Source organism: Ascidiella aspersa, chromosome 8 (assembly GCF_963924565.1).
Source record: "Ascidiella aspersa chromosome 8, kaAscAspe10.2, whole genome shotgun sequence".
In the NCBI taxonomy this organism is placed as follows: domain Eukaryota; kingdom Metazoa; phylum Chordata; class Ascidiacea; order Phlebobranchia; family Ascidiidae; genus Ascidiella; species Ascidiella aspersa.
In genome coordinates, this window is record NC_139454.1 from 871,948 (window position 1) to 898,245 (window position 26,298).

Sequence of the window (26,298 nt, forward strand, 5' to 3'; positions counted from 1 at the left end):
CTGTTTATCAATCAGCACTCGCCTGGACAAAAGTTATAAAGATGATTTTTTTTCTGTAACGTTTCGTGCTGCCGTCATACCATAAACACTCTTAAAAGGACGAGCTTTAAATTGTTGTTTAGGAGTCGTTAGGTAGATTGCTAAAATCTCGCCAGGATCTAATTGCACTCGCACTAGCGGGCGCGCGCAAAATACCAATCCAGCATTTATATATTTGTTTGGCGTTATGTGAAAAAAAATCTCTCATTTTGCTTAACAACAATATTGACCAAATGTTTTTATTTGTCAAATAAACGTCACTTAACTGCTTACTCAAACACAGCAGTATTACAACTACCAGAGGATTACCAATTACAATTAGCAAAAGAACTGTTCTTTGATTATTACAAATAAACATCAGTTAATTAATTACTCACAATCACACACAACTTGTCCATTTCCAGCGTAAACTTGTAGGGCGTGTCATAATGTGTATTACCGACTACTAGGTGTGCTGTTAGCTTTTATTGTTTATTCCATCACAGAAGGTTGAATAGAGGGGGAGCAAGGAGAGCAGAGAAAGTGGTTCTGGCCTCAGTGAGAGACAAGGCCGGTCTCAGGAAGTAATTACAAATGATACAATCAGAAACAAGAAGGCGGGTAGTAGAACACATCAGAAATAATCTCTGCCGTTATAAACAAACCTACATAATACACAAGCTCAACAAATGGCTCCCAACAGGGAATAACTGTTCAAATTAACTGCACGAAAATCAGTGCATAAGAAATTACTGGACAAGATGCATTTGCAAACAATATTGTTAAAAAATTCTAACACTTTTGTAATCTTTGGTATATTTCAGTTTCCAGAAATGATCATCGCAGCTTGGATCTGAAAACAATTAGTGTTTGTGTGTATATTTTTCGTTTTAAAAATCAACTTTTATGTTACACTATGCTTGTTTGTTAAAATTTGTCTGTTTTGTATTAATTTAATAAATTCCATAAGTTTTACATTGCTTGTTGGGCAGCTTATAACTGCGCACATGAAAAGCAGTGGTTTCATTTCTCAGCTTTGTGCAAATTCTCAAACCAACTTTAAACAATTGGCAAATTTTCTAAATATAAACTGTAAGTTTGCTAAGTGTGTATAAAAACTTAAAGTTGTGAAAACTATTCATTTCCAAATCACCTGGTTTAGGTGTAAGTTGAGTGTTGGTCAACTTTGCAGATTTATCCAAAGTTTGAACCAACTCGATAATTGTAGCACAGCACTTCCGATTCCAATCATCCGACAATAGTAAGTTGGTTAAGGTCTCCACTCAACATTATTAGCGAGGTTTGATGTGACCAACATCTATTGGATGAAACCAGTGCAGGTTATAAAACGCAACAAAACAACAACATTAAAGCACACAAATGATTTACAAATGTCTAACTGAATCGTTCTCAGACTTTCTACAGCTGTACACCAATGTGCCTGAAAGAAATTTTAAAATACTAAGAAGAACTCTAAATATTTGGAAATAAACTATTCAAATTTCAAAGCCATGTAGGTAATCATGTGCGATTCGAATTCAGCTTATCAATTAAATAATTGATAATATTACAGTATGCCTTGACATGTAGAAATAGTAAACATTAAAGTTATAATTGTATTTTGTTTTGTAAAAAGTGTATTTTCTTAGTGTAGTGTGAGCTATGAACATTGAAGAACCGCTGGTAAATTCTGAAAACAACATTTAAACAAATGTCAACATAACAATATAGTTACACTCTAATGCTCATGCTTTTTGTCAAGAAAATGATTCAAAAAGTTTTTTTTCAAAATGCTACCTACTTCTGTTTCGGGCTTTGATATTCAGATATTCATGCTTCATATATAACTACAACCTCCAGCCATTATGCTCCAATAGCTTACCTTCTTTAGTCTTCAAGACTCCTTCAATTTCAATAATTTAAAGTTGTTATGACAAGCAATTTTTTTTAAAACTGCAATAAAGTGTAGTTGCTCAATAATTGTTTTTAATGTTAGTTATTTGTAGTGTTGCAGTAGCCCTAGCAAGTAGCAACAATAGCAAATTAACAAAATTTATATTTTACCAAGATGCATTTGCTGATTAGGGTGAATTATTTTACAGAGTTATTCAAAAAATAAAAATGAACTTATAGTAAAATCATTCATTTCTATTTGCCTATTTTACTAATGTAGTCGCACACCTATTGATGATTGTATACATTTATTTAGATTAGCACTGGGCTTTAGCAGGTGGTGGTATGATTAAATTTAATTTCCCGAGTTTACCATTGAATTCTATGATTCATTCCAAAATTTGTTTAAATGACTTTGTTAGACTCAGGGGTGCTTAGTGGCTATTTTCCCGGCTTGTTTGGTGACACATACAGTACACCCAGTCACCTCATATAGTACACCCAGTCACAACTACCTGCGCGAACTTGGAAAATATTGAAAAAAAATTAATATTCAAAAATAAGGTTTGTTTTGCTCTGTAATTAATTAACTAACGCTGCTGAATGATGCTTTTCATGGATTGGGAGTTATTATTTAATTCTTGAACTGACGACGTCGCTGAACTGTTTGGAGCGAAACTGCCGGTGAGAAATTTTGTTATGTTTTATTGTTAAAGCTGCTATTTTGAAACTCTGGTCAACCGGCAGCCATTTTATTGCAAGTATATAATCGGTAAAGTGGGTAACGTCAAACATAATCGGTAACGTTAACTGCTAGAATAATAATATTCGGTAACGTCAAACACTTAAAATGTTTTGCGAAAACTTTAGATAAATAACACAAAGCACCTAAAATGTTTTTTCAGCGTTGATAAAAAATCTTTCTTTGGCGGTAAAACTTTTATTTTGGCATAGCTCCAAACTTTCCAGACGTGACGTACTACAACTTCATCCCCGAGTAGGAAAAAAAATAGTTTATGCTGATAACTTACACTATTGTCGATCTTTCAAAACATGAAACCACTAGAAACTAAAAATACCCCCTAATGGTGAATCCCCACCTGGTTAAGAACCTCTGAGCGGCGCAAAGCAAATACAAGTGCTGTGACGTAATTGGATCGGTGTCTGGGATCCTAGTTGTTTGTCTGATGCCGCTACTAGTGCGCCAATACGCCCTGCATATTACTTATCCGTCATTTTGATGGCAACATTTTACAACTACTTGCTTGTACAAACACCAACGTATTCTTGGCTTATCATAGTTGGTGTTTATTTGTGTAACTTTTAGGCTTTAAATTTGGTGGAAACCCTTCCTTAATAGAAACGGCGCTGCAGGAGAATTAAGGCGAGCGTCTTTCACTGGTTTGTTTATATACTGAGCTGCTACTCGCCTGGGCGTCCCAAGCCAAGCCGTTAAGTGTCGGGTCAAGATTTAATTAGGTTTGTTTGCTTATCGTTGCTGGTGTGTCTTACATAGCTGCAACAAGTGTTAATTGCCAGAGGAAAACTAATTAAAAAATTAAAACTAACATTTGCAAATTTCTTCATCAATATGAAATATTAATTACGACAAATACACTTGCATAAAATTCAGGTAGAATAAAACACGAAGAAATTCATTCAAATAAAAGCAAGAAAACAGAAAAGTTTGAGCCTCGCATTAAACAACTGATCGAAGCAAATACATATTTCATCAAGGGAAATAACCAACTGCTGTGTTTAACAAGAGAAACAACCGCTGCTGTGGCTTAACCCATCGTTACTGGCCGGGTGATTGTAACTTTTAATTGGTAATTTGTTAATTGTTTCTACAAACTAATGTTAATTAAGGATGTTCGGCAAAGAAGTCTGTAGACTCTTGCAAAGCTGTGAGAAACTCGACAGTGGGGGTAAATATATATAAGCAATAAACAAACTTAGAAAAACAACAAGATATGTTATAAGCTGACAGCAGTTGGAGAAAAACTCCAAGAAATAAAAAAATATTTGATAGTTACGATTCGATCACTTAACAGGAGTTTAAGCTTAAAAAACACGAACAATGCACCGATATTAATTACAAATTAAATCATGTTTTTGTTTCTGGATAAATACAGTGGAAATGTCAATCACACAAAGTCACAGTGAATCGCACAAGAATAAATTTATTCACTAAAACTAGAAAATATAAAAAAAACAAAAGGAACAAATTATAAAAACAAAAGGCAAAGTTTGTAATTAAACAACCGATTAAAGCAATGTTGGAGAATTCTGTGAAATAAAACCAAATCTAAAACAAAATGTGACGCTTAGAACGAAATAAAGATTTAAAAATACTTTCGTTTAAAAGTGCAAATCTGTAAAAAAATTTAAATAACATTTATGTGAAAAAAGGTTAATTCTAACAAAAATGCAGGGATCAGAATACAAAGGCCTTGTAGTTGACATTTAAGCGTGACGGTGATTAGGTCACGCCCGAGCGATTCCACACCACCAATTATAATCTGGAGGAAACTCTTTGCGTAAAAAGTTGCTTCAAAATGAACAATTCCAACTTTGCGATGAAACTTCTTGTTCCCGCATCGTTGCTTCACATCACGTGACAATTTGATAGCTTTTTCCAGAAGAAAAAAAATTATTAATTTTCGGGTATTACGCGTCGATGAAAAGTATTTGTGTAATTTTTTTGGGGGAGTTTTACCTGTAAACAAAATATTAAAAACATGAAGCACTAAATTATTATTGCAAATTACTATTACCTATTATTCCTGTGTAGGCGATTTAAAATGTTTCCTTCTGGACTTACAGACGGTTAAAACTGTTCGGAAATTTCACGTTTTTTAAAACAAATCGCGTCATTTAAAACCATGTGTTTCGCAGGAACTTGTGAAATCGTTCGTTGGTTATTGTTAATGTAAAAATCGTTGTGTTTCTCAAATTCGAATCCAAAATACATTTTAGTTTCACTCATTTTTCCAGATATACGAACGCTCACTGATGACTCCTAGTGGCAAAACACGATTGTTAATAAAACAAGACTTTACAAAAATTATAAATTAAGGAACAACTTCGATTCTGTTGTTTCTATCATAAAGCGACCATCAGTCAGTTGTCCAACTATCAGCAATATGCAAATTAATCAAACAGAGATTAGTTGAAACAAGTTCTTACTTGGTGGCGTCGTTCGGCCGATTCCAACTCTTGTTCTCCAGCTGATGTGAAGTTGCAGTTGTAAGTGCCCAACCCTCCAATCTTTCCCCGACATCTTGCCAACGCACTGGCCCCGCGGTCGCCGATGGGATTGTTTCTCACATGAAGAACCTCCATCTGCGAACAATTACAACTGGAGGTGAACAACAAACATACACTTAATGTTGACAACAAATATAAACTCATAATAGCTTGTTTGAAATCTAGATACTTTACATAATGACGTCATTGCTATGGTCAAACAAGCAAAACAAATGGAAAAAGATAATTTTTTCACGTTAAAATTTGCTTTAGCCCTGAGAAGTTTAGCTACCGTCAGTTGTTAATAACCTAAAGGTAAAATCACTGCGATTATCACAAATGTGGCTGAAATTACAATATTAAATTGGTTTATATACAAAAAGGCACTCATACCACCCACGTATTGGCTGGGATTCGTAATTTTTAGACTTTAATACTGGGAATAATAGTATAGGACGGCTTACACTTCCTGCACATTAAGTTATATTAATTGACAAAATGTCGGTGTATTTCGCCACTAATTGTGTTCACCACTGTATGAAGAAGAATATATAAAACAAACCAACAGAAACGAAATATTTATCGCAATAAAAAGATTAACGACAACGTCTTCATAATTCCACTCATTTATATTTATACATCTGCTCTCTTATATAATCTCAGGTTGCGATTGAAATGCAAACAAGCTTAATCCAGACATTTTATCGACGCTGCTGAAAAGGCATTTATTGGACTTCAATAAAAAGCTAAAATAATGTTTTTAATAATTTGTTTTAATTTTTGTAATTTTGAATTCAACATTATGGTTTTTCAGGGAATGATTAAAAATAAATTTAAAGTTTAAATTAGTTTTGGTGGCGATCAACTTTTATCCAGCCCTGATGATTAGCCACGTTTTGCGGGAATTCCTTGCGTCATATTTTATCACAATAATGAAAAATAATAAATCTAAAAAAAATATGTATCCACACTCTTAATGCACGCGCCCTAGGAACCACGATCGAGTTTAGATGAGGCAACTTACTGGATGCTCCCTGTATGCGATTGCTTCACTCAGTTCTCCAACTTCATCGATTCCACAATCAATCAACCACAGCTTGTTCACCTTGTGCACAATTGTTGCCAGGCAACCAGCACCACGTGACCCGATCTTGTTTTCACTCAGGCCCAACAAATCCATCTGCATAAACATAAGGAGGTTTAGACAACAGAAATAAACAAGGGGCAACAAATCCATCTGAATAAACACAAGGAGGTTTAGACAACAGAAATAAACAAGGGGCAACAAATCTATCTGCATGAACACAAGGAGGTTTAGACAACAAAAATAAACAAGGGGCAACAAATCCATCTGAATAAACACAAGGAGGTTTAGACAACAGAAATAAACAAGGCTCAACAAATCCATCTGCATAAACACAAGGAGGTTTAGACAACAGAAATAAACAAGGAGCAACAAATCCATCTGCATAAACACAAGGAGGTTTAGACAACAGAAATAAACAAGGAGCAACAAATCCATCTGCATAAACACAAGGAGGTTTAGACAACAAAATAAACAAGGGCCAACAAATCCATCTGCATAAACACAAGGAGGTTTAGACAACAGAAATAAACAAGGGCCAACAAATCCATCTGCATAAACACAAGGAGGTTTAGACAACAGAAATAAACAAGGAGCAACAAATCCATCTGCATAAACACAAGGAGGTTTAGACAGCAGAAATAAACAAGGGGCAACAAATTTATCTGCATAAACACAAGGAGGTTTAGACAGCAGAAATAAACAAGGAGCAACAATATTGCTTTCTGGTATTTCACTTTTTAATTTGTTGCTCAAATCCTTGTTAATGGTTTGTGTTGTTGAAAACAGCAACATTCCAAAATATGGGCCAGGGCATTTTAACCAAGAAAAAATAAGTTCAACAACATTTAACTAAAAGTTAAAACTATAATTTGAGTATTAGGGTGATTAATTATTCTCAGCCCCAGGGAACTTTATCACTCTATTCGTCCCTGGTCTGACAGAGGACGACCATTGCATGGAAATGTCGGGTTGGGCAATCAAGAGGTTCGAAGCCTCAGTGCTTTGTTAACTCACGGGATGTTGTCGTTGTTCGATGCTGCTCGCCAACACCAGGAGATGGTCGGATGTGAGTCCGCATCGCGTGAGTTGAAGCCTCTCGATGTAGGGGATGCACCCGGATAGCAGCTTCACCCCAGCTTCATCCAGATTGTTGTAGCTCAAATCAAGATCCTCAATCTACATGCAACAAAGTTGATGAAGTTGTACCAGTTGGTTGACTGGGGTGACTGTATGTTACGTCACAGTACAAAAGTATTAGTGGTACTACACTAACTTCAGCAATAATTCCAACCTTAAGCCAAAATCTAAACCCAAACAGAGGCAAACAGTCCGGTGCCAAAACGCGAGGGTACCTAAAACAGTGATCAACCCTCGTCCTAGAGTTGGACATTTTATTTTGGCCTTTAGATCTAAATCCGAATAATTTGCGACTTTTCCAACAGGTTTAGTTCTCATTCTGTAACAGATATTACTGTATTTGGTATTATTATGCCGTTGGTCGTAAAATTTTGCTGTTACAGATAATTCTGCTTTCTATAGTGTTGCTTAGTAAGTCTTATTGTGGGTTTCACTTGTATAGGATGAGTGTCGATAATATCACACAATATTACTACACTTTGTTAAAACTCACGGGATGTTGTCGTTGTTCGATGCTGCTCGCCAACACCAGGATATGGTCGGATGTGAGTCCGCATCGCATGAGTTTAAGCCTCTTGATGTGGGGGATGCACCCGGATAGCAGCTTCACCCCAGCTTCATCCAGAATGTTTAAGCTCAAATCAAGATACTCAATCTACATGCAACAAAGTAGATGAAGTTGTACCAGTTGGTTGTGTGGGGTGACTGTATGTTACGTCATATTAAGCAAGTGACGTAACTGGAATTACAGGTTTCACATATCAACATTGACACTGCATCTAATATAATAGTGAATGGCTTGGTGTTTACCATGTTGATACTTTTGTGTTTTTTTTTATTACTTAAGAAAGAAATTATTTACTCTCAAATAATTCATGCTCTGTCATAACACACACAGCTTATAAATTCAATTATTATGTGTGATATATGTATTAGTACCGGTTGTGTTTTTCTTTGCAAGTTTTCGCAGATAAGTTTGATGTCGTCGGCAGAAAGGTTGCTGTTCCAGATCGTCAATTCTTGCATCTGTGGAACCATTGGTGCTAGAATTGCAATGCTGGTGGTGGCCTCATCTACGTGGAACTTGCGAATCTGAAATATAGCAGAGTGTGAAAACTCAAATGATAGATTAGACTTCCTAGGTGCGCTAAACTCAGCTAGATATTGAACAACTTGATCAGTGGCGTATCCGACAATTAATAACAATCAATCAAGCGGTCTCTGTAATTCATTGGTCCCGCTGCCTCTCCGACAAACTATACACGAGTCCATTTTAAATACTTTTTGAGTATTTTAACCACGTAAGTGCAAAAAATGTTCGCGCTTCGCGCGAATGTTTTTTCTACGTCCGTTTTTTACGTTTTGATGCTGTCTTTAGAATTTCATCATCGCTTTACCACCGTTGCTCCGTGGAAGGCTGTCAAGTGCGTCGCGGACAAACGGAAAACGTATTCAAACATTGGACATATATTTTTTAACGTTTTTTTATTTTCGGTAATGTAATAAAAACTTGTAAGAAATTGAAAAGAAATGCCGTTATCCCTACCAAAAAATCGCGCTCGCTTCGCTCGCCAGGTCTGCCCTCAATTAAAAAGGTTGAAAACTTTCAAATAGATTAACTATTGAAGTGGCGTTTTTGCAGATGTTGCGCTAATCAAATAACACGGGGGAGAAACGATCTCCGTTTAGTATTGCAGGTGGCGAAAGACGTGCTTTTAATTGTAGCGTAGTCCCGTACATGGATCTACCAAATAATCAATCACATATATTTTATTTTACGTTCTTGGTTTAGTTTTTCTCCTGAAGTTAACGGCTGGCATCTGGCAGGATTGTCAACGCACGTGTGCGTTTTGCGTCTAAAAGTTTGGTTTTGCTGGACGTTAATTGCCTGTTTCTGATATTACTTATGACGTCATTACAATCGCTATTTTATGACGTCATTACCGTCAGACAAAAAACGGGGAATTACCTAAGTTAAAAAATCGGGACCCCCTTTTGGATTTCTGGATACGCTCCTGGACCTGATAAATGACCCCCTCCCCCCTTCCAGTAATGCAACACAAACTATCGTACCCTATTAAATAATCACCTTCGCGGATTTAATATTTGTCTTGCGATCGCACCAAAGTCCACCATTATACGCCATTTAACCTACAGCCGCCACCTCCCCAATTCAATCAAACACGCACACTTTGTAGTTGTATAGGACAGGGGTTAGCAAACGATTTTTCAGGGCCGGATAATTTGTTAAGGGGACGGATAATTGTTAAAGCTTGTGATCCCTGGCCGGATAACTGTAAGATTTACGTTTGCAGGCCGGATTTATTTTTATTTCGCACCAAAATGACTTGATTATTACACTGGTCAACAAATTTTCACTTTTTCTTCTAATCGAAATTGTGAGTATTTCACCTTAGATGTATTTTTCGCGCTATTTTCGAATATACATTCCGTTTTTCTCTAGCACATCACATTTTTAAAATATCGTCAAATCAGGGGCGTATCCAGAAATCCAAAAGGGGGGTGTTACGAATTTTCAACTCTGACGTTAATTACGTCATAATATAGCGACGGATATGACGTCATAAAATAGCGATCGTAATGACGTCTTATGCCTTCCATGGCGCATCGGTAAAGAAGCGCTGATCCATTTGAAAGACACCGTCAAAAGGCAAACAAACCGGACGCAGAAAGATCATTCGCGATAAGCGAGAAAATATTTTTGCGCTTACTAGTTAAGTGGCCAAAAAGTATTGAGAGGTGGTGGGCGGATCCGGCCCCCAGGCCGTAGGTTGCCGACCCCTGTCTTACACCGACATCTGATATTAACGCGGACAGCAAACAGCAAGAAACATCAGCACCGCCTAACTCGACGTTTTTAGCGAGAAAAAGGCGGAGACAGCTTGATTTATTGTTGCTGATTGTCGAACACACACTTGCTAATCAGCCAACCCGAACGAATAACAAAAGGCAAAAGAAAAAACTATCTAGCGTTTACGGTTGACCGAACAAGAAAAGAAAAACGGCGTTTTGCGTTTGATTTTAATTTTGCCTTGGCTTAAGACGCGTGACCTAATTACAATAAAAACATTGCCGCTTAAAACGGTGTGTAAAACCCTGACAAAAACGTACAAAAAACGAAAATGTCACTTACAAAAAAAAAGGGGGGGGGGTCCGAACCCCCAACCTTTACAATAAAGCGTCAAGCCAGGATAAACTTGAATGAAACTAAATAATAATTAAAATTAAATTATATTTAAGTAGCTTTATCTAGCACTGAAAAGCAAAATACATCAAAAATATAAGCAGTGTAACTAACATATGACCGACAAAATACAATATTTTATACTTTATGTATTTATTAAATAACCAACCGTGTGTGGTGTTTCAGCAACGGTCTCGATCAGCATCTTCAATCCATCCCCGATGAACTTGGCTTGTTCGAAGTAAGCTCCAACGTTGATGGTGATTGGATGGTCGGTGGCGCGAAGCACGTGACAGAGACTTGCCACGTGGTTGGGAAGAATCGTGCGCGAAAGCAAAACCATGTCTGGGAAAACTTCCACCACTGATCTTGTGATGACATCAAGCATAGACTCGTGGGCGAGACTGCACAGCGTGAACAACCTCTTGTCGTCTGGACGAGCGTTGAACTCATTGTATTTTGCAAGAGCCTCAACACCAAATTCATAAAATGAAGCGATTGGAACTGGGAAATCCTTCACAGATGTTTTGGCGAAATCTTTAGTCATGGAAACAAGCAGATCCTTGAGCAAGCCTCTCTTGGCGGAAACATCAGCTGAAGAGATTGGAAACAGCGCGTTTAGCTTGCTTTGGAGTTTCGGATTGAGCAGACCGAAGAGAAATTGAAGAACCATTTCCCAATCGACACTTTTCAAGTTTTTCAGTAGCTCTTTAAACTTTTTCTTGGGGGTGTCAAACATAATCTTGAGTGCTGAGAAGAACTCTTGCAGGAGCTTGTGATTGAACAAAATTGTTCTGTCACCTTCCAAAATTTTAAGGCTGATATCACTAGACCGACCTTGAACTTTGAGAAAATCCCCCAAACCTTTTGTTTCAAGTCCAACGTTGTGAAAATCTTGTGCTTCAAAGGTGACTTTCTTGTTAAGCATTCCATACAAAGCTAAATCAGAGAGCTTGCGAAGTACCTTTTCGTCTTTCTTGAAGTGAGGTGAGCGAATGAAGTCGTTCAGAAAAGATGTGAACACATCAGTAGTAGTAAATGCACCACCATCCAATCCATGCTTTAGAATGTATTTTGGAATTGCTTTGGCAAATAATGGGATGAAGCTTAATGCATTGGCTGCTGGGTTTTGGTTGAGAACCTCTTTCACTTTTTTGTATTTCTCCTGACTTTTGCAAATTTCCTTGAAAAGCAAATCCTGTGAATCTTCGCCGAGACCAAGTACCTCAAGTGGGAAGTGTGACTTGCAGTCTGGGTTCAACTGGAGATATGCTTCCGGTCGTGTAATAAGATACTTGAAAGCATTGCCAAGAATGTCAGACCGCAAAAGGTTTTGGAGAATGACTTCTGGTTTTGCTCTTTCGTACAAACCAATGACTGGTGCTTTCATTGAAAGATTAAAACCTGTTTCATCCATTGAATCCATGATGATCAACACATTATTTGATTTGGAGATTCTTTCCAGAATTTTATTATCTGTTTCCAAATGATATTTCCAGTTTGAGTTGAATAGCTTTATGAGGACCTCAAAAACACTCATTTCTTTGCTGTTGTCTAACGATGGCAGGTTTACATAGAAAATGTAGCCAGATTCAGGTTGAGTATCACACCCATATTGCAGAATTTGTATCCCTAAGGTGGTTTTGCCATAGCCAGCTCCTCCAATAATAACTATAAAGTTGCCATATTTTGCAATGAAATTAGTTTTCGCTGCCTGGTCGCTGAACTTAGATTCTGCTTCTTTGATTGCATTTTCTTTTGCAGCCTGACAGAATTCATACACCTCAAAAAAAGTAACATTTTTCTCATTTCCTCTATAGACCAACATTGCGTTAAAACCTTCTTCTTCGACATTCTTCCTGTTAATGACCAGGAGTTTAACCAAGATTGTTTCTTGAGATTTGACTTTGATGTTGGCCACTTTTTTCTGGTTCGCTCGCAAAGCTGCATCTGAGAATTAAAAAAACTCGACTAAAGTGGAGAGCTTCAACTGAAACTCAACACTTGAAAACCATATAATATTTCAAACATACTGAACTTTAAGCCCTGCACAACGAACAGATTTCTGCGAAGTCACAGTTTTACTGATTAACACAAAATAAAGAAACCCAGCTATGATGACAATTACCAACAACATTAAGCAGCATTTGAAACCTAGTATACAGTACATGAATGAAATAATAAGGTCTTTTGCAATACACCTCTTTTAAAGCTTTGTATTTTAATACACCAAAAGCCATCGCAGACTCGCCGAATCTGACGATCTATGATGCAAGCAGAGCAAGCCGGAAAACAACTAGCCTGTAGTGAGGCTCGAACTCACGACCTCGGTTATACCGGGACCATCGCTCTACCCACTGAGCTATACAGGCTTAGAGCTGTAATCGTTGGTCAGCAGCTTCCGATGAGGCTAGATCACAGTTGTTATTAAACACATATGTGTGTGTGTTTTTCATTGCTTTATAATTTAATTAATCACTTCTTTTCCCGAAAGTCTGCGTTACAACAACTTTTAAAAGACACCTCTACATAGAACAATTAAAAACTAACAAAAAGAATAATTCATTTGACATTTGGGGATGTTAGAAAATTTTACCACGGCGATAGACACAAACCTTTCCACTTGCTTATATGCAAATTACAAACAAACTACCGCGGGGAAACCATTTAAAGAAATTTTGATTCTCCAAATACATGAATAAACAGCAGTAGCGGATTATCCCATTTTTAGCGGTTAACCTGATAACATAATTAACATTTTTGGTTCGCTTTTACACCTTTCAGCTCGTTTTCGCCAAATTTGCTGTTGGCAAATGTTTTCCTTTTCTAGATTGCAGATTTTTATTATGGGATTAACCGGTAGGTTAAAGTACAAATATCCAGATATATCCGTTATTCAAATACTAAAAGCTCCTAATATCCGAACGAACCCTACTTGAAGCTTAGCCGACAAATTGGGGCCTTGTAATGGGTTGATGAGCTGAACAAAAGTTTAAATAAAACAAATGAAGAAAAAGTTTAAATCTGAGTCAACATACAATGTTAATATCACATTTCAAACTGGATTTGAGAGATGACAGAAAAGAGACTGCAGTTCTATAAAGCAGGGATCGGCAAAGTGTGGACTGACAAATGCAAATCATCCGGCCTGCCTCTTTTTAAAACTGGGCCAAGGGCCATACATCACATTTAACGGCTATTATGCAATCCTACAAACAATTCATCCAAATAACTTCTCCACTCTGGACGACCACAACAATGCAATGAACACATCGATATCATGTGACTAGATTGCCCGGAGGCTTCAGGTCCACTTTAACACAAAAAATAACTGTTAGAACTGTGTCAGAACTGTTGCAACCTAATATGTCCGCTAAACTAACCAGTAAAACAATACACAAGTTGGTGTCCACTGTCCCAATATACAAGAACACCATAAGAAATATTTCATGTAATTTGAGTGGTTTGTGGAATATTTAACAAAATACATGTTCATTTAAAGCCAGTGTTCACAAAGAAATAAAAAGATAACATTGGTAATATTACTTGTTGCTGCTCAGTGGCATGGTGGGGTTGGTAGCTGAGCACACTATATATTAGAAAACTGATAACATTAAGACGTTTACCTATTGCTTTGCCATGTATGAAGGACAATTGTGAAGTTATAAAATTGTTTTTATAGAAAGTGTGTCGTGATTTTTTAGTGTGCCACGAACATTAGAGACCCACTGCATTAAAGCCTCAATTCTAACAACTGGTCACCCAAAAACATATTGTTTTATCACAAATCAACAACAGAAGTCGATTTGATACAGAAATATCTGTTTTCGGTGACTACGCGAAAATTTGGGGTTCAACAAAAGATTTTGCAATTTGTCGGACATGGCTATTAACAGAGGGTAAGAGTCACTGCTATAATCGCTCTCTTTAAAACACAGAAGTGTAAATTATTTCCAAGATGCTTAAGTACATATTTATCACACCATTTAAAAAAAAAATAGCAGTATATATTATTTTTGCTAAATAATTGCACTATTGTTGACCCTGCCAAAAAAAATTACCAAGAAAGTATTTTATGTTTGGTGGGCCAGTTGAATAATAAATTAATGAAAACATTAATGGCAAAAGGCACCTACTTCAGAATATTGTCAGGAAAACGTGGACAAGGTTTTTGGTAATCATTAGGAAAAATGTTGTGTTTGTAGTTATCATGTACGTTTTCAAATCTGAATTAATTTGACTTTTAGCTTTTCTGCTGAGATTAAAACAAAAAAGTGCTTTATTTGTTCTCCGTCCCAACAAAATAAAACCAGATACAAACTATGGCTTTAGAATGGCTACAAAAAATAACTAAACACATCTGCATTTTGTTCTCTTTTTTGAACACAGCATCCAACAACCTTTCCACCAAACTACTCAGTGACCAGCCATAACAAGAATAAGGAAGACATTATAATTGCAATTGCAAAAACGTAAAATATCACAATTAAAGCAATTTAAAAGAGTTGGTAAGATATACAGTAAGATTTTTTTTTAATGATATTTAAATATTTTTTTAAGTAACACGGTGGACAAGTGGTATTAAAGAAGCAAATTAGTGTTTTACAAAATGCTAAAACCTAACAGTTTGGAAATAGCAACATCAGTGATAAGCAAACAATGCAATAAATGTACAATAAGAATAATAAAAGTTCAAACAAGTGAAAGAATACGTTTGTGGTCGCCACTCAAATTACACAAAATATTTCATAATATCTTCTATTAAGCAAAACAACAGCTTCAGTTAAATTGCTTGCTTTACAGTTACAATAACTGAATAACATCACAATGTAGGCTACTGCCAATAATAACAATATGACCATTATTTAGCATATATTTTTAATAAGAAAGATTGGGGCTATTTCGTTTTGATACGTAGAAAGTAACGCAAAAAATTAAAACCATCTGCGAATTACGCACATTACAATCCGACCGCAACGCACACTATTTGGGTTAGAATCCCTGAAAGTTTTAGTTTTATGAAACCACAACATCCAGCTCATTACCATAAAAATATAAATTAAACAAAGTTTTATATTCGGAAGTGGCTATTTACCAGTACAACAAAGCAGCTAAACCGATATATAAACATTAACGGATGTATGTGTACTGAGCAATCCGGGTAAATAGTCAGGGGGAGCCTTCTAAGGCTATTTACCCGGCTAAGAATAAATTAAAACATAAGTTAAAAATTAATTGAAATAGCTTAAAAATGAAGTCATAATATTCACACGGAGTCAGCACCCAATATGACAACGCATATTCTGGACGGGGTTTAAATGTTTTATTTGTACTTTTGTGGTGGTAGAAAATGTTACAAACTTACCGACAAAAGGCACACAAACGCATGCATAAGTATGATGGACTCAAGTCAAAAGTCCATGCTCATTATAAGTGGATATTCACCCTAAACTTCAAAGTATTCTATCGGCGTTCAGAATAATTGGAAAACACTTACAACCATAGGCGTAGCCAGGGGGGGCCTGAGGGGCCATAGCCCCCCAAAAATTTATAAATATTTTACTCTTAACACTTTTTTTTATAGCATTTGTGAGCAGTGCCACAAAAGTCGATCACAGGCATGCCACACCTTCAGTTGTCATGCACTGTTACGTCACAAATGATGTAGTTAATATTACATTTTGCTATACATTAATGTAGTGTTACTAAGTCAGTTTTTGCTGTTTGAATGTTTTTTTTGGAAATGGAGTATTGCGTTAGCACTCAGTCAGTTGATGCTCGAAACGGTTTGCTAACATTGTTTTTGTGTTCGTCACGGCAGTTAATACAATGACAAAAGCTAAACAAAAATTCTAACTTTTTGCCCCCCCAAAATTTTCGGCTGGCTACTGCTTACAACCCAATTTCATAAAGTAATAGAGAGTGTTTGCATATTAGAACCGAACCAGAACGTTGTTGTTGTGTAAGATATTAAGGAGGCTACCTGGAATGGAGCCGAAAAAAGAACGTTTTAAGGGGTCCGCAAAAACTTCTAAATATACCTTCTGCAAATTAATTGACGCTTGAAATCTTACTTAATCACAATCTTGGCAAGTGACAAAATCACATTGTAACTTGTTGTAAATCGCATTTAATGTGACGTAACACTTCCATTGTGATGTAACACAAATAGGTTTCAAAATGAATTGTTACAGCTCACATGAACTGGTTTTAATTTATGCTTTTGTTCGCAAAGATTACATGTGTCTAGCAAAAACACAACCACGCATTTCAAGACTTGCTTCGGAAATGCAGCAGCAGAAATCTTATTAATATAAACGTATCATAGAGTAATTTCGTGTTGTCTGTTACTTTACTTAACATAAGGTGCACCAGGCAGATATGCCATGCCCCCCCCAAAAAATTTATAAATATTGTATTCTTAATAATAATTTGTTTTGTAGCTTTTATGAGCAGTACCACAACAGTCGATCACAGGCACGCCACACCTTCAATTGTCATGCATTGTTACATCACAAACGATTTAGTTTTAATACAACGTTTGCTATACAGTAATGTAGTTTTACTACTTTTAGACGGACTCCAGCCATAAGACCGAGAAGAGAACAACACCAACGTCAGAATAAAACACAATTCGCAATAAGGCCAAAATAGGAACAATACCTAATGGTATTAATAACGTCTAAATCGGAATAAATCCTAAAACCGTCGAAATAAGACCTAAAAGGTTAGAATCAGGCCTAAACTCTTTGCGGACGCAAGTGTGCAATGTGTCTGGTGGTCTCAAGGCAAAACACTTTAACTTATTTCTAGTTGTAGAAGATTATTAAGAACAAATATGCTGAACTTACCTTTTTCTTCAACTAGTTGTTCAGGCGAGGCGATGTTAGAACCTACACGTTTGCAACAAAACAGTTTAAAATAAGCTTCAACAAACAGGCTTTTAATTTTAGAAAAAATGCCATGCTTATTTTGTAATAAAATATGCAATCGAAAATGTTTACTAATTTTAAATTATTTCTAAATAAAAAAGTTTTTAACTGAACAGTAAGTTTAACAGTTACGCCACACCACATTTTCTAAAACATCGCAGGGTCATTATTATTCACGATATGTACAAATCTTAAAAAAATTAACTATTAAATTGCGGTAACCTAAACTTATGGCAATTGTAGCGAAGACATTCGGCAAAATAATTCGGCAGTTTTGGGTGATTAAGCAGGGTTGGGCTAGCTAAGCAAGTGTTTTGTATAAAGCAGGTTTACAAAGGTTCAGAGTGTATGGCCTCCACAACTCCTTATTCTACCATGCTATAGTTTTAATGGATATTTGGATTAGTTGATAAACCGACTGGCCGCCATTCATTTTGAATAGCTAGAGTGAGGACGAAAGAATGAGAATGAGCTTCATATGCGAGTCTGTAGAGCAGGGGTCGGCAACCTACGGCCCGCCGAGGCCCGCCTGAAGTTGTTCTAACATTTTAATAACACAATTTTGTGCGGCCCGCAGAGACCTTTTTGAGCTTGGTTTTGGCTCACGACTAGAAAAAGGTTGCCGACCCCTAGATAGAGGGTGGTCTCGCAATACTCCAAATAGAAAGAGTTGCTTTATCCCTGACAGATAGACGAACCCAAGCATAGCGCAGTACAAGTTGTGGTTTTAAGGTCGAAGGAAAATTGTAACGTATTCACAGTTGACAGGAGTTCAACCAGGAACGTGCAGTCAGGGGGAGGCAGTGCCTCACCTGCCAATATTTGGCAAAGCAAAAGTTTTATCAAAGTGATTGTTATCACAGGATAAATATTAGTTGTTAAAGTAGTTAAACATTGCACGTTTTTAGGTGCTTTAATTTCTATGAATTGCTGTAGTCGTGCCCCTCTCCCGCAAATTTTACGTTTCTACACCCGAAGTGTGTTTAATTTTTTGTATTTCTGTGGCGATATTCATATCAAGCGTTCACGTGGTCAAAATCATTGAAATACGCAAAGAGAGGCAGCACCAAGCCGTGCCTCTTTGAGGCATGCTTCAATTGTGACGTCATAGCTATGAAACCTTTCTTCGTCCAGCTGGAATGCCAGCATAGTACGCGTTAATCCCTCCAGTGTACACTGCACAGCAAGGCCGCCAATCGTGTGTGAAATCGCCTACGGTAGGGATTTTTCTCCCATAATCGTACTTTGTAGGGGAAGTAGGCGATTTTCGTAAAAAAGAAACCCGCATTTTGCCCCACTGTTAACAATATAAACCTCATTCAAGGCATACGTCATATTCGGCAATCGATTTAAGACATTTACACCAATTGCCTTTTTGGTGTTTAGCCTGCTAAGTCCAGGGGCGGATTAAGGCGGGGGCTGAGGGGGCTGCAGCCCCAAAATAAATAAATAAAAAATAAAAAATAGGCCCACCGCAACAAATGATAAGACCAAAAAAGTTATATTCTACAGATTTCACCACAGACTCCAGCCATAAGACTGAGATAAAAGCATCAACGTTGGAATGAAACACAATTCGGAATAAGACCAAAATAGGACTAATACCTAATAATACCGTCTAAATCGCAATTATTCTTAAATTCGTCGGAATAAGACCTCAAAGGTCAGAATCAGGCCTATGCAACAGTTTACCTAACCCCAAAGCCCACCCCTCAGTACATCAATAACTCCACTAATAATTTCAACCCTAACTCAATTTCTAATCCCGCCCATTACCCACCAATAACCCCAAACAGGACCAAAATTCGGTGCCTAAACAGCGGCGCCCTAACAGCACCGGTCAAAACTAGGGCGTCCAAACGTCGTTACCAAAACAGCCGATGTAAGACCGACGACCCCCGATTGTCCCATACCCTCTACCTACAGTTATAGGGATTATTTTACACATTTAGGCCTTATTCCAGGGGTTCCCAACCGGGGGTACCGGGGGAGATTGAACATCAAGGGGTACGAAGATCCTTGGGCCACGGAGCAGCTTTTCAAACATATTTTACAGTACAGTTTTATTTTGGAATTGCTAATGATTGTATGCCATTATAATATTTGCTTTGAAATAAAACAACAATTATCTACAAATACTTGTTGTTATTTAGTAAGAAACCACATCGTTTTGTAACAATGCATTTTTAACTGCAGTCTGTTGTCTTGAGTATAATCGAACCACCGTTTGAGCGAATTTTATTAATGAAGCAACAAATATCTAACTAAGAAGTGACAAACTAAATAACCGACATTCAATTTATTTCTGATTTTTTTTGAATTGTTTAGTAAAATACCAGTTTAACTTTTAATGGTGCTATAAAAGTCATTTAGCACTATATATTTGAAAAATTCCATCAGAATTATTTGGGGGTACGAACAACGCTGACAAAGGGGTACAAGAAGCCAAAAAGGTTAGGCACCCCTGCCTTATTCGGTTGATTTTACGACGTATTCCGGCAGATTTAGGTCTTATTTAGACGATTTTGATCTTATGCTGTACTGGATATTGCTGCGTATTTTGCTTTATTATGTCGTAGGTCTTATTACTTTGGTTTTATAGATTTTTCTGCTTTAGGCATTGTTGCTTTTTAGGCCTTATTGTGTGTTCCCACCACCACATCTTGTCTATTTTGAGGCCATCGGACCGTAAGCTTATGACGTCATTGCGTGTTTGTTACTTCACATATTAAGCTACTATTCAAAAACAATGCTAAAACAAACCACAATGAGCTACCTTAATTAACTTATGTTTGACTCAGCCAGATTGTTACAATACCTGAACATCGTGAAGTGGGAACATCTTTGTATCGATTTTTTACTTCAGAGGCATGTATTACCAGCTATAAATCCAAACGGCTTTGTACTAACCGATTCCTTATTTTGGTGAGAACAACTGAATCGTAAATAATAAAACGCGATTGGGTGTATTCACCTTCATCAAAAGTTCGTAATGGCGACAAATTTGCTTCAGGGTCTAATAATTTTGTTCAAACATTTAAGCCCCAATATCACGAATTTGAAGAAAGAGGTGCAATTTGATTAATAAAAATAAGTTCATGTTTGCGTTTTCTAACGTATCTGTTGTATTAAGGATGAATCTTTGTCTGATGATTACTAATGGTTCAGGGGAACGCTCATTTTTAGTCAAAAGAGTACTGAAGCAAATGCGTTTGTCTATGGACCAAAATAGGTTGCATGCCTTAGCTCTACTCTAGATTTGGAAAAAAATAGACAGCGGTGAAGTTATCAACAGCTTTGCTTTATCTAAAACTAGAAAACATTTTATTTGAATCTGTTTAATTAGTGAATAAAAAATGTTAAAAAATGTTGTCAAGTGTGATAGGGGAAAATGCCCCGATGTACAGTGACTTATTGCGGAAAGATTTAGTATCTCAGCTGAGACCTGTTCCACATTCAAAAGGTTTGCATTGCAACTTTCAGAGGGATTGGCAGCCTACGTTTCTGCTTTCGTCTCTTGTTTATAAATTTTAAATAAATGTGAAAGCATGCTTTTAATTTTTTTTTAGTACCTATACGATATCGCTTTGTGGTTGTTAAATAAAATTTATTTTAAACGTGACTTAAAAAAGTTAGTGCCTCACCATCTAAGAACCTCGCCGCACGTCACTGAGTTCAAATATATTCGACAGATCTATAAAATCACAAGTGCCACACAACCTAACCGAGGACGATTTGGCGCCGGCAATAAGCGTTTGTTTTAACTGCTGGATCCGAGCGGGCTGTATCCTTTATTAATAGTATAGTTGGAAATTTTACCACAATAAGCTGCAAACATCACAGGGACCACCAGCGCCTTTGCTAATATGCAATACTGTTGCTACTCCCACACGAAAAAAACAAATGTAAAGGATACGTGACGCAATAGGCGCAGAACAGAGATTCGCATATTGCTTGATGGCATTTATAATTATAAACTCTAAAGAGAAATTGTTTTTTTTTTTTCGATTTTGTAAGTTCACACTCCACAACATGGTAGGCTATACTTTGAATTGCGCTTTTAACTGAATAGATTTTCACAAAGCGGGCGAAACATCCTGACAACAGAAGGAAGGTTATATCGGAAAACTTTTGCATTCGTTTCCTCACCTCGTGCAGTGACGTCATCTGCTTCAACAACGTTGCCAAGGTTACCGAAGTAGGCGTCACCCGCGACCATGTTTTGAACGTGGTACTCGTTACGTACTTCTGTGACGTAGGTATTTTGCGTCACTTCTGTGACGTAGGTATTTTGCGTCACTTGCGTAACTTCTGTGACGTTGGTATTTTGCGTCACTTCTGTTACGTGAACTTCTGCTCCAGGGAAAATAATTGCGTTGTTCTGTTCAAATGAAAACATTAACAACAATGTAAAGCAATACGACCGAAATCTAAATAACGTTAACGTCAAAATAAGACTAGAAATAGGATTAATAGCTAATAGGCGGAACAAAGTCTTAATAAGATCTAAATCTAGGCTTGCCATTTTTTAGAAACGTAAATCCGGGACGCATATTGAAAATCGCAAATAAACTTAATGTACACCTACTACAAAATAATTTAATGCAGGTAATTAACTTAACGGGGTTGCGGTTGTTTTATATTTTGTCAGCGGGTATTTTTCAGGGCTCTATTTTTAAGTGTGGTTTCTCTAAGTAATTTAACTTGTAACCGAAAGTGATTTTCTGTATTGTTAAAAAAATGATTCGGATGAATACTTTGTAGAATTAAAGTAAGATGCGGGCCTCGTAAAAACTACAACAACATTAGGCCGTACATTGGCGAAGGCGCTATGTCTATAACAAATTCGTATTCCCCGGGTCAAATCATTAGAGTATAGGTTAAACAAAATGCAAGATTCCATCAAGCTGGCCTCTTAAAACTATAACATTATGTTGTACTTTGCGTCATTTGCTAGAGACGCGTGTTATTGCCGATGATTTAAAAAGGTAATTTACCATGTTACTAAAAAGTAATGTTACGAATAGCGTAATATCCTGGCTTGAGTGCTAACTAGTGTGTAAAGTGGTAAACATTTTAATTTTTTCTAAACAAAACATTTTAATTTCTCTAATAGTTAATTGTTATACAGCATATATGTTGGTCGTCCATTGACTATTTTTTTCTTATTGTTCCTGAAATGGGTTAACTAAATGATTCCCCACAAATGGAGTCACATTCTTTGGCCTGTGTGGGAGCAGCATTAAATCGGCGTGTTATAATCGTATGGCGTTTTATAAATTATCGTATTTATCTGCGTTACTGTGAAACATCTAAATGTTCGTCTTCGCAAACTAACATTTTACATTTTGTTGAAACAAAATTCCAAATAATGTGTGCTTAATTGAAATGAAACGATTAAATACCCAACAGCTAAGCACGTCAAACATCTTTAACGTAACGAAAACCACTGACGTATATCGATAGAGAACCACTCACAAACGTAAAACCTTAAGTTGTAGCAGCCATGGTTCGCATTGCGTGATATTCAGCAAATACGTAATCCTGGTGTCATACTGCCTCCAACGTAAGTAAATCTAGTTTGATACTAACAATTGTTTGCTATTGAAACCGCCGCATGAAATTCGAAATTTTGCGAACTCTACCTAAATGTTGCGCGGTAACAGACATAAAAAGGTTTTTAAACATATGTCTTAAGTTGGAAACATTAAAACCTATTTATATTAAGGCAATCAGTGTGTTATAACTTCAATTTGATTTGTAATGCTGAAAACCAGCGACATTTATCGATCCAGAATTACTACCAAACGTTAAACTTTAAGTTGTAACAGCAATTGTTTAGACTTGCGTAATATTCAAGCAAATAATACCGACAGCAAACTGCGTCATACTTGAAAACAATCCTTGAAAATAAAACTTGCTTAACGGTGACCGGATTGCGACGGCGCTCGCTTGCCTTCAACAAAAAGATATCACCCAGCACCCGCCGGTTAATATCCATTTACATATTTTTACTTATCATAAACAAGAAAGAAACTAGCCCCAGCAACCTCAACCCCAGAAAAATATTTCTTAAAACCCGCTGGAAAAATAATTAATTTATGTTAAACAAAAAAAATTTTGACAGCCTTACCAACCAAAAATGAAAAGTAAAAAGTGTTACTTAGTTTTGAACAAGAATTGCTAAATGACTAACTCAAGAGTTTTTACATTTTTTATTTTTTTTTTGTAAATCTCAAATTGAAAAATCCGGGACAAATTGATTAACCGGGCGGGACACCGGGACAAGGCCTTGAAACCGGGACCCATGGCAAGCCTACAAAACCTAACTGTATGTTTCCACAAAGTTGCCACGAAATATTTTGTTTCAAGTTTAACCAGTGGTGAAAGTAAACAGGAACGGTTTGGAACGTTCCAGTAAAATAATGTTACAGGCCACTAACCCTTTTTTCTTTTTGTTCCTGAAAGTTTTTAAAACTAAGAATGGGTTGAATATTTTTGCATTACGCTGAACGATGCACTCAGGTTTCCTAAGGTCACTTGTTTTAGACGCTCGTTATGACGTAACTTTTTGACGTCACGTTTGGAAATCTTCGGGTAAAAATCTTAAGTAAAGTTTCTACCTTCAACTCTGAGGTTAACAAAACTCACCAAGGTAATATCTTGAACATTTTCAGCAATCTCCTCTTCGGCTTCGGCTGCTTCGGCCATTTTCACTCGCACAAGTTTAACTTTACACAAAGCTGCTCAAACAAGGCTTGGTATGTTCATGTAAAGCTTAACATATCACTACGTCACAATATATGACGTAATTCGCTATGGTATATCACAAATGAATTCACAACTTTAACTTTACACAAAGCCGTTCAAACAAGACTGGGTATGTTCATGTTAAGCTTAACATGTCACATTACTACGTCACGATATTAGATCGATTGATTTAAGGTTTGTACGTTGTAAAGTAACCTGATATTTCAGCTCATATACCTACACAACATTTCGCGTTCACCTCAGTACAGCAGTAAAGCGCTTGCACCAAACTGCAGGCAACAACCAAACGCTAGCTCTTTGTTGAAGGCGGACTGCTAAGTATTTCCTGTTCTAATCTAAAGGAAATGACGTTAAGGCTCCATCCATTTAGTTTGGCCTCCAACGCCTTTACTTATTTCCGCCTGTTAATCACGCGAGCTATTGTTAAGGTGGTTAAACAGTTAACTTCACGTGAATCATCCAAACTTTATTTTTAGGCCTTTTTAACTAAGTATATTTAATTTTATTTAGCCCTCCGCGAAAATCTAATTATGTTGAGTGGATTAAATTACGCTGGGAAAATGTTTCAGGAAGTGTTTTATATTTGGATGTGTACACTACAGAAACCATTTCAACTAGGTATATTGGAAATTGTTCTTATCATGTTGCTCAATGCTAATTTTGACAAATTGTTTTGTCCCAAAGGCGTCGTACGACCTATCACAACATCGAAAATAAAAGTTTTGGGAAACCAAAAGCTCTAGCGATATAAAGGCGTCTTTCGTTTTGCGCGAATTGATAACATCGCAACAGTTTTTGTATTAAAAGTAACAACTCTCCAATCTATAACATTAACAAAATAAACAAATTGTGTGCAACGGGTTAGTTATTATAACGCCACGTATAGACTTAGATATATGACGTCACGTTAAATTGTCTCCTCCCCCCCCCCCTAGATCCGCGCCTGGTTTCAAGTAAGTCGCATAGAAATGCGTGTTGTTCTACAGTTAGTTGCTTCACTGGCGAGGTAATAATAAACCGACTAGACATTTTGTTACTTCCATTTAGGAATACCTGATGTTTTATTTTGATACGCGATATTTCGCATAATAAGTATCGCGTCCTCATACGATACAAAATGACTTGATGACTGTGTCCAAACAAACAAATGAATAAAATTTCCAAAAGTTATTTTTTCCAGGCTTCCAAGGTAAAGTGTGCTTTAGCGTAAGGGAGGGCGCCGCTAAATATTGATCGTTCCGGTGGTGATAAGCAGTGTTGTGTAGTCGTTAAACCAATACTATAGTCAAAACACGAAAAGAAAGGCAAGACTCCGACCGAAAACATTATGTTAAGTCCGGCTCCGACTCTACCGCCTGTAGGCCTGTTGAACTAAAATACTCTCCCAGTGCAGCTGTAGTGTAAACGGGCCGTTACGCTCAACGATAATCTCAGCATTCCTAAGGTTACTTGTGTATACATCCGGTGTGACGTAACTTTGTGACGTCATGTCCAAACAAAATCCATCGGACAGGGTCTGTTTGTGAGATACGTTAGTTCAAGGTACAATAACTCAAGGTGTGGTTTGCATCAGGACAAATTCATCGCGCCTTGTTCACACTTGAGCTGTTTAAAAAGGACTATTGTGTTGTGGATCAGGAATTGGGAGGCCGCTGTAACGTAAAAGTATTAAGTGACGGAATGTTATATTGTGCCAGCAACCTTTGGAGCCGACGTCCTTAAACTGGGATACGATGGAAAGTTTCTTTGGTTGTGCATTGCATTGGCGGATCCAGGATATTGTTTGAGTTGGGAAATAATTTCAAGCCTCCACAATGTTACGCCAAATCGTGACATATTTTTCACAAATCTTTTTGAAAGCGATGTATTTTTTAAAACTGAAAACACTCGCGTGCAGCGTGAAAAACGCCTTTATATCGTTTAAGTTGCACAAGTTTTCATTTTATAGTGTGTGGTTAGACGAACGCTTTTGGGCATAAAAGATAAAAATAGTCAAAAAATTACAC

The 26,298-nt window shown here is 36.9% G+C and overlaps 1 protein-coding gene across 1 annotated transcript; it reads right to left on the bottom strand.

Annotated features, from left to right (window-relative positions):
• Positions 1-3,630: 3,630 nt before the first annotated feature.
• On the bottom strand, positions 3,631-24,232 carry LOC146134773 (NACHT, LRR and PYD domains-containing protein 3-like). The gene is made up of 9 exons (XM_083395629.1): positions 24,173-24,232; positions 21,671-21,902; positions 10,759-12,539; positions 8,324-8,476; positions 7,878-8,039; positions 7,262-7,423; positions 6,185-6,340; positions 5,101-5,256; positions 3,631-4,543 (listed from the first exon to the last, which is right to left on the bottom strand). Exons 1-9 carry the CDS (start codon positions 24,230-24,232, stop codon positions 4,520-4,522), a joined length of 2,886 nt encoding a protein of 961 aa, XP_083251755.1. The 3' UTR covers positions 3,631-4,519.
• Positions 24,233-26,298: the final 2,066 nt, after the last annotated feature.

Coding starts and splice junctions, on each gene's coding strand:
- LOC146134773 (XM_083395629.1), bottom strand. CDS start 24,232: ATGGCCGAAGCAGCCGAAGCCGAAGAGGAGATTGCTGAAAATGTTCAA. Junction 8,477..10,758: donor TTGCTGAAACACCACACACG/GTTGGTTATTTA, acceptor GCTATATTTCAG/ATTCGCAAGTTCCACGTAGA. Junction 6,341..7,261: donor TCGAACAACGACAACATCCC/GTGAGTTAACAA, acceptor ATGTTTATGCAG/ATGGATTTGTTGGGCCTGAG.